The 9,385-nt window shown below is 45.4% G+C and overlaps 1 protein-coding gene across 1 annotated transcript in view; it reads left to right on the top strand.

The window, feature by feature from the left end:
- The window catches only part of cped1 (cadherin-like and PC-esterase domain containing 1), a gene marked incomplete at its 3' end in the record, with an annotated part of 199,436 nt that overhangs the window by 104,380 nt on the left and 85,671 nt on the right, over positions 1-9,385 (top strand). The window contains 1 exon segment of the mRNA XM_084330949.1: positions 7,212-7,328. Coding sequence (XP_084187075.1) covers positions 7,212-7,328 — 117 coding nt within the window.

Genomic DNA, 9,385 nt, shown 5'->3' with positions numbered 1-9,385 from the left:
ACTATGAATATGTGAATGAAAAAGTTTAACGTTGCTACACAATGAACAATACATATAGGACTTTGAATGGGCCCTAATAATGGCAATGTAGCAATAGAATTTAAAAAGTTATAGCCCTGCAAAGAAGGGGACTTTCTCCATAGACAAATAGCGCTGGCAATCTATGGTATATCATTAATTTAACCCAAGGCAACCAAAGTGTTAATATGCACATACACTTATACGCAAGACACTTTCTGTAAATAATTGACTATTTTATTTCATCGTATCTAATTTTATATTTGATCTTACTACTACTACTTATTGTTACCATTCTTGTATTGATTGTTGTTTCTTAATTGTGCACTGTTGAGTCTGAGCTCGAAACACAAACATGTCATGACCTGCAATGCCCCTGTATTGTTGTGTATTTCACAAATAAATAACTTTAACATGAACTTGAAGACACTGAGGTTATCCTCATTTATAGCGAAGACGAGCTTACAAGACACCGTTTATCAGCAATTTCATACACATTCAACAAGAATCAACAATAAAAAATCTGTAAAGACCAAGTTCCAAGTCGAAGATCATAAGATCTTTAAATGCAGCAAGAGAAGGAAGAACCTTCAGCCTCAGAGGTTTTTGAGACGAGGTCCTTTGTTGAAATGAAGCTTCTTATCCAGCGTGGGCTCTGCTGGACAGGTAGACAGACAGGTAGACAGACAGGTAGACAGGCAGCTAGACAGACAGACAGACAGACAGACAGACAGACAGGTAGACAGACAGGTAGACAGATAGGTAGACAGACAGGTAGACAGACAGGTAGACAGACAGACAGACAGACAGGTAGACAGACAGGTAGACAGACAGGTAGACAGACAGACAGACAGACAGGTAGACAGACAGGTAGACAGACAGGTAGACAGACAGGTAGACAGGCAGACAGACAGACAGGTAGACAGACAGGTAGACAGACAGGTAGACAGGCAGGTAGACAGACAGGCAGGTAGACAGACAGACAGACAGACAGACAGACAGACAGACAGGTAGACATGCAGGTAGACAGACAGGTAGACATGCTGGTATTTCAGCACAGAAGCATCAAGTCTATCGTCAAATCAGTTAAGACGGTTACAAGTTGACACGGTGGTCGGAGATCCTACTTTTAAATGCAGCAAGAGAAGGAAGAACCTTCAGCTTCAGAGTCAGCTGGAGGGCGACACACAGATTGAAATACAAGTATATATACTGTAGACTAATATAATATGATAGTAGTGATATATATAAATTTATGTTTATAAATTGAATTATCTTTTTTCCCCCTTCTTTTTCCGTTTTTCTCCCCTCCCAATGTTAGTCGTTATGCCAATTCCCAATCCCCTACCTGGTCGTAGCGCACTCTACCCCCTACCGTCGGTCTGGCAGGGCGGAGACTATCACATGCTTCCTCCGACACATGTGTACCCAGCCCACCGCTTCTTTTCACCTGGCAGCGCGGACTCTCACTGGGTGAGTGTAACGTGTGGAAGGATCACACTACCTCCCTCCAGATCCTTCCCGCCCGCTGACTCTGCCAATTGAGCCAGTATGACGGCCGGCACTAGTGTCTCTCGCGTTGGTGACGAGCGCTTAGTCCGCTGCGCCACCCCCCCGTCCGTCCCCCCGTCCGTCCGTCCGTCCGTCCGTCACACAATCATATTTTCGTTTAGTACTTGCGGGTTCGGTACAGCATTAAAATAGACGGCAGAAACTGAAATATAGACAGATTGTTTTCTATTTTACAGTGTCTTCAAGTCTTATCATTTTCAAAAGACCCTATATTAAAAATAGCATTACCGTTGGAACTTTATTTCTATACACAGACTCCATCATAATGGTATTGGTAAATATTGGTTATCGGCCCTGACGGAAAATGTAATTCTCGGTTTTCGCTATTAGATGTGTTTTTCATATCATATGAGAACGCTACAGGACCTGTGACCTATGACCCATGGTCTGGCAACTACAACTAATTTTTTTTATTTAATTTTTTTTTTTATTATCTCCCCCCCCCCCCCCCCCCCTTCTTTTTCCGTTTTTCTCCCCTCCCAATGTTAGTCGTTATGCCAATTCCCAATCCCCTTCCTGATCATTGCGCACTCTACCCCCTACCGTCGGTCCGGGAGGGCGGAGACTATCACATGCTTCCTCCGACACATGTGTACCCAGCCCACCGCTTCTTTTCACCTGGCAGCGCGGACTCTCACTGAGAGAGTGTAACGTGTGGAAGGTCACACTACCTCTCCTAGATCCTTGCCTCGCTGTGCAGGCGCCCCGACCGATCTGTAGGAGTCGCTGTTTACAGCGACCAGGACCCACCCTTGCCGGGTTGCCTGTACGTTAATGCCAAGCAAGCAGTGCAAAAATGCTTCCGCATTCGTCACCGCACGCTAGTGCGGTAAAGCGCCCTTCTTTTCAGACAAATGCTACCGTGCGTGCACCGGCGGCGGCGTGCTCGCTCAGGTGCGTGCGTGCGCCGGCGTGCTCGCGCGAGGTGCCCGCGCATGCGCATGAGATCCGAGATCCGCGCATGAGAGCGGAGCTCAATATATATAAGTCACCGCCCCTTATTCAGTATCTAGCAAATAGCTCAATTGGCAAGGACACATGGCTGTGGATCCTATGGCTTGTTTGCTGGTGAGTTCGAATCCCATCGAAAATATTTTTTAACGTGATTTTTTTTTAACGGTTAAGTTTAGGCGCTGTTAAGGAGCTGGTTAAGGTTAGAGTTTGTCAAAGAGAATGGCAATATAATTTCTATGGTTAAGGTTAGGCATGGTTAAGGTTAAGGTTAAGGTTAGGCATTGTTTCGGAGTTGGTTAAGGTTAGAACGGTTAAGTTTAGGCGTTGTTAAGGAGCTGGTTAAGGTTAGAGTTTGTCAAAGAGAATGGCAATAGACAGCCTATTTCCGCGCGACCTGGGCGCTGGGCGGCGGAAAATGAAAGGCGCATTACTGCATGCCACTACGGTAAATTTTTGCACTGCTTGCTTGGCATAAAGCTACACGCTGCCGGGTTTCCCACCCGCTGACACTGCCAATTGTGTTGACGGTCGGCCAACCCGGAAGCACCACAGCTGGATTCGATCCCACTGTCTCTGTGGTGGTAGACAGACGCTTAGTCCGCTGCGCTACCCGGCCGTCTGACTTTTTTTTTAAAGATATATTTTTGGCATTTCTGCTTTATTTTTATTTGTATATGACAACCAATGAAGGAGAGAGGGAGCAGCAAAGGGGATTTCAGCTGTTGTGCAGGACATGTGATTGATGTGAGCTGAGGAAACCTGAACGTGGCAAAAACTCTGTCATGGGCCAAGCCTCAGGAAGAGGTCGTTAATAATGTGTCCAGGTGTGTAGGTACCAATAACCATACCGAAAAGGTTCCAAATGTGTACCGTGATGAAGAATGGAATGGAAACAGAAGAAACACAAAAGCAAAGACCACAAAAGCAAAGACCATTATTATAATAATAATAATAATAATGCAGGACCTCTTTAGGGGGTCTTTAATCGGCATGCAACGAACTGGACATGCAATTGGAGCGGCACACACACACCGGGATACACACACACACGCATTGTCTTTCCTCAGTCGCCGATGCGATAGAGTCTCTGCGCTTAACCCATCCCGTCGTCCTTCCCCCCATGGGCAGCCGGGAGCAGATAGGGCGTCAACATGAGCCACGCCCCGGGGACCAATCCAAGTGATCCTGTCCGCCTTCGTCAAAGACGCCACAGCGTTAGCGATCTAACCCTTTCACTACCACACTACAGAATTAACCTTTCACTACCACTATCACCAGTGTGGTAGTAAAAGGGTTAACATTATATAGTGTGGTAGTGAAAGGGTTAACCTTCTGTAGTGTGGTAGTGGAAGGGTTAACCTTCTATAGTGTGATAGTGAAAGGGTTAACCTTCTGTGGTGTGGTAGTGAAAGGGTTAACCTTAGTGTGGTAGTGAAAAAGTTAACCTTCTGTGGTGTGGTAGGGAAAGGGTTAACCTTCTATAGTGTGGTAGTGAAACAGTTAACCTTATGTGGTGTGGCGGTGAAAGGGTTAATGCAAATGATGACGTTTATCCTCATTATTTTATTAACATCGAATCAAGATAAATCAAAGACTCGAACGAGTGCATTTCTAGTCTTGCCGGAGGACACAATGGAACGACTGCATACCATACCATACCCCACCCCCCCGTCCGTCCGTCCGTCCGTCCGTCACACAATCATATTTTCGTTTAGTACTTGCGGGTTCGGTACAGCATTAAAATAGACGGCAGAAACTGAAATATAGACAGATTGTTTTCTATTTTACAGTGTCTTCAAGTCTTATCATTTTCAAAAGACCCTATATTAAAAATAGCATTACCGTTGGAACTTTATTTCTATACACAGACTCCATCATAATGGTATTGGTAAATATTGGTTATCGGCCCTGACGGAAAATGTAATTCTCGGTTTTCGCTATTAGATGTGTTTTTCATATCATATGAGAACGCTACAGGACCTGTGACCTATGACCCATGGTCTGGCAACTACAACTAATTTTTTTTATTTAATTTTTTTTTTTATTATCTCCCCCCCCCCCCCCCCCCCTTCTTTTTCCGTTTTTCTCCCCTCCCAATGTTAGTCGTTATGCCAATTCCCAATCCCCTTCCTGATCATTGCGCACTCTACCCCCTACCGTCGGTCCGGGAGGGCGGAGACTATCACATGCTTCCTCCGACACATGTGTACCCAGCCCACCGCTTCTTTTCACCTGGCAGCGCGGACTCTCACTGAGAGAGTGTAACGTGTGGAAGGTCACACTACCTCTCCTAGATCCTTGCCTCGCTGTGCAGGCGCCCCGACCGATCTGTAGGAGTCGCTGTTTACAGCGACCAGGACCCACCCTTGCCGGGTTGCCTGTACGTTAATGCCAAGCAAGCAGTGCAAAAATGCTTCCGCATTCGTCACCGCACGCTAGTGCGGTAAAGCGCCCTTCTTTTCAGACAAATGCTACCGTGCGTGCACCGGCGGCGGCGTGCTCGCTCAGGTGCGTGCGTGCGCCGGCGTGCTCGCGCGAGGTGCCCGCGCATGCGCATGAGATCCGAGATCCGCGCATGAGAGCGGAGCTCAATATATATAAGTCACCGCCCCTTATTCAGTATCTAGCAAATAGCTCAATTGGCAAGGACACATGGCTGTGGATCCTATGGCTTGTTTGCTGGTGAGTTCGAATCCCATCGAAAATATTTTTTAACGTGATTTTTTTTTAACGGTTAAGTTTAGGCGCTGTTAAGGAGCTGGTTAAGGTTAGAGTTTGTCAAAGAGAATGGCAATATAATTTCTATGGTTAAGGTTAGGCATGGTTAAGGTTAAGGTTAAGGTTAGGCATTGTTTCGGAGTTGGTTAAGGTTAGAACGGTTAAGTTTAGGCGTTGTTAAGGAGCTGGTTAAGGTTAGAGTTTGTCAAAGAGAATGGCAATAGACAGCCTATTTCCGCGCGACCTGGGCGCTGGGCGGCGGAAAATGAAAGGCGCATTACTGCATGCCACTACGGTAAATTTTTGCACTGCTTGCTTGGCATAAAGCTACACGCTGCCGGGTTTCCCACCCGCTGACACTGCCAATTGTGTTGACGGTCGGCCAACCCGGAAGCACCACAGCTGGATTCGATCCCACTGTCTCTGTGGTGGTAGACAGACGCTTAGTCCGCTGCGCTACCCGGCCGTCTGACTTTTTTTTTAAAGATATATTTTTGGCATTTCTGCTTTATTTTTATTTGTATATGACAACCAATGAAGGAGAGAGGGAGCAGCAAAGGGGATTTCAGCTGTTGTGCAGGACATGTGATTGATGTGAGCTGAGGAAACCTGAACGTGGCAAAAACTCTGTCATGGGCCAAGCCTCAGGAAGAGGTCGTTAATAATGTGTCCAGGTGTGTAGGTACCAATAACCATACCGAAAAGGTTCCAAATGTGTACCGTGATGAAGAATGGAATGGAAACAGAAGAAACACAAAAGCAAAGACCACAAAAGCAAAGACCATTATTATAATAATAATAATAATAATGCAGGACCTCTTTAGGGGGTCTTTAATCGGCATGCAACGAACTGGACATGCAATTGGAGCGGCACACACACACCGGGATACACACACACACGCATTGTCTTTCCTCAGTCGCCGATGCGATAGAGTCTCTGCGCTTAACCCATCCCGTCGTCCTTCCCCCCATGGGCAGCCGGGAGCAGATAGGGCGTCAACATGAGCCACGCCCCGGGGACCAATCCAAGTGATCCTGTCCGCCTTCGTCAAAGACGCCACAGCGTTAGCGATCTAACCCTTTCACTACCACACTACAGAATTAACCTTTCACTACCACTATCACCAGTGTGGTAGTAAAAGGGTTAACATTATATAGTGTGGTAGTGAAAGGGTTAACCTTCTGTAGTGTGGTAGTGGAAGGGTTAACCTTCTATAGTGTGATAGTGAAAGGGTTAACCTTCTGTGGTGTGGTAGTGAAAGGGTTAACCTTAGTGTGGTAGTGAAAAAGTTAACCTTCTGTGGTGTGGTAGGGAAAGGGTTAACCTTCTATAGTGTGGTAGTGAAACAGTTAACCTTATGTGGTGTGGCGGTGAAAGGGTTAATGCAAATGATGACGTTTATCCTCATTATTTTATTAACATCGAATCAAGATAAATCAAAGACTCGAACGAGTGCATTTCTAGTCTTGCCGGAGGACACAATGGAACGACTGCATACATGTACGGTGGCCCCAGGGGCCAATCATTCTACCTATTGAGCTACACAGGACCGTGTTATTTAATACAACATAACATGTAATATATATACACCACCTGGGCCATACGGAAGTGATGTGACTCCCAGGTTTAACCTCCACTCTGCCCCTAGATACTCCGAACAGACCTCAGGTCTCCACTAGGGGTCAGTATTTGCTCACCAACCAGTGAGGAGTAGATCCTGAACTATTCCTAACTACAGTTTGGACCATCTCTCTCTCTCTCTCTCTCTGTCTCTCTGTCTCTCTGTCTCTCTGTCTCTGTCTCTCTCTCTCTCTCTCTCTCTCTCTCTCTCTCTCTCTCTCTCTCTCTCTCTCTCTCTCTCTCTCTCTCTCTCTCTCTCTCTCTCTCTCTCTCTCTCTCTCTCTCTCTCTCTCTCTCTCTCTCTCTCTCTCTCTCTCTCTCTCTCTAGGTTGAGGCTGACCTGAGCTTCTTGGGACTGACGGACCCAGCTTTTGACGGACAGATCACCAAGGAGCTGATCCTGGAGGATACACTGCACTTCCTGCTCCCTGCTCACAGTGGACAGGTCAGCACACAGAGACAACCAGGGTACATGAGGGTGGAGGACTACGTACCCTTGGGCAGGGGTGTAAAGTGCTTGAGTAATTGTACTTTGTTACAATACTTACTCCAACATTTTGGGAAATTAGCTTATTTAACATCTTCCCTGGAGTTAGACAAGAAGATACACACCTTTTTTGTCTCTGTGCGTGCATTTAGCTTTGGGAACAGTAGCTCTGTTAGCGTAGCTTAGCTTCATCACTGGAAGTGGGGCGGTGCAATAGCCTGACGTTCCCTACAGAGTCCTACAGTCACGAAATACAATCCAAATACAACTCCAAAACGTTCCTGTAAACATGTTGTGACCTGTGTATTTACCACATGGAGAAATAAAAAATTATTGAATTCGACAATTACGTTTTCTAAGCAAATATACTCGGAACTATTTTTTGCCTAACCACTCGTCTCTGGGCGCAGTCAGTGATTTCAACGTGAAGCCGTGTTTGTTGATATTCTCATTCATTCAAAGGATCCGAACCGATTGAAGTTTATGGATACCATGACTTAAAATCCTCTTACCTTGACGATTAAAAGCCTCCCCAATTTAGAAAACAGTAATCCAATGGCTGGTATTGATAATATAATACTAACTACTGCACGGAGCTAACCGGAGCTAACACAGAACCGGACGGTCACTAAAGCAAATATAATGACTTCCTTTCTGGGGGTTTTCAAAATAAAAGAGCAACGTCTATAGCAGCGGAAAACGTTTATTTTGTACATTATCTAACGTTAACACGAACCTAAACTAACGTTACAACTAACCTAAAGTTAGTTTAGGTTCATGTTAACGTTAGATAATGTACAAATGAAACATTTTCCGCTGCTATAGACGTCGCTCTTTTATTTTGAAAACCCCCAGAAAGGAAGTCATTATATTTGCTTTAGTGACCGTCCGCTTCTGTGTTAGCTCCGGTTAGCTCCGTGCAGTAGTTAGTATTATATTATCAATACCAGCCATTGGATTACTGTTTTCTAAATTGGGGAGGCTTTTAATCGTCAAGGTAAGAGGATTTTAAGTCATGGTATCCATAAACTTCAATCGGTTCGGATCCTTTGAATGAATGAGAATATCAACAAACACGGCTTCACGTTGAAATCACTCACTGAATGTGGTAAATACACAGGTCACAACATGTTTACAGGAACGTTTTGGAGTTGTATTTGGATTGTATTTCGTGACTGTAGGACTCTGTAGGGAACGTCAGGCTATTGCACTGCCCCACTTCCAGTGATGAAGCTAAGCTATGCTAACGGAGCTACTGTTCCCAAAGCTAAATGCACGCACAGAGACAAAAAAGGTATGTATCTTCTTGTCTAACTCCAGGGAAGATGTTAAATAAGCTAATTTCCCAAAATGTTGGAGTTTTCCTTTAACACTTTAACTGCCGAAAACGCCGGAACTCGTCATTCCCCGCCATGCTCAAGTTGCCGAGGACGCCGTAACTCGTCTTTGATATCAATATTTCAAAAATCTGTGATCGAAATCATATTTCCATTCTGGAGCCTTGACACACAGTGCTGATCTCCTCTCAACCCTCTAGCGGTTTAAGAGTGCCATCTGGTGGCCGATCGGCAGATCGAAACCGGATATCAACCTTTGAACCGGCAGGACTCACTCCATATGGGGTCCGGGCACTCGCTAATGTTAGAGAGACTCTGTCTTCACACAGTGAACATCGATCGGTGGAAATAACTCGAAAAAACAACATGATTTGGACGTATATACTATTGGAAATAGATCGGGCATTTCAACATCCCATAATCGAAAACTGTCTACTCCACGCTGATCGCCCAACGGCCCGAGGAGACTGGGGTGAGTTTTAGCGTGTAGTATTACCGTGTTCGATATAAACTGCTATGATGAACATATGACCCACATTAGATGAATGGTATAACGTTGCCCACGGAATTATAAACGCCCCCTCGCCCATCCGGTCAACATCAGATGACGTGTAGTAAATTCTAGAAGTACGTCCAGTTGAAATTTTTTATCTCGCACAGATTCCTACCAAACTGTAT

This window comes from Notolepis coatsorum (assembly GCF_963971535.1).
Source record: "Notolepis coatsorum genome assembly, chromosome: 15".
Lineage (NCBI taxonomy): Eukaryota > Metazoa > Chordata > Actinopteri > Aulopiformes > Paralepididae > Notolepis > Notolepis coatsorum.
This window is presented reverse-complemented; position numbering and strand designations above follow the sequence as displayed.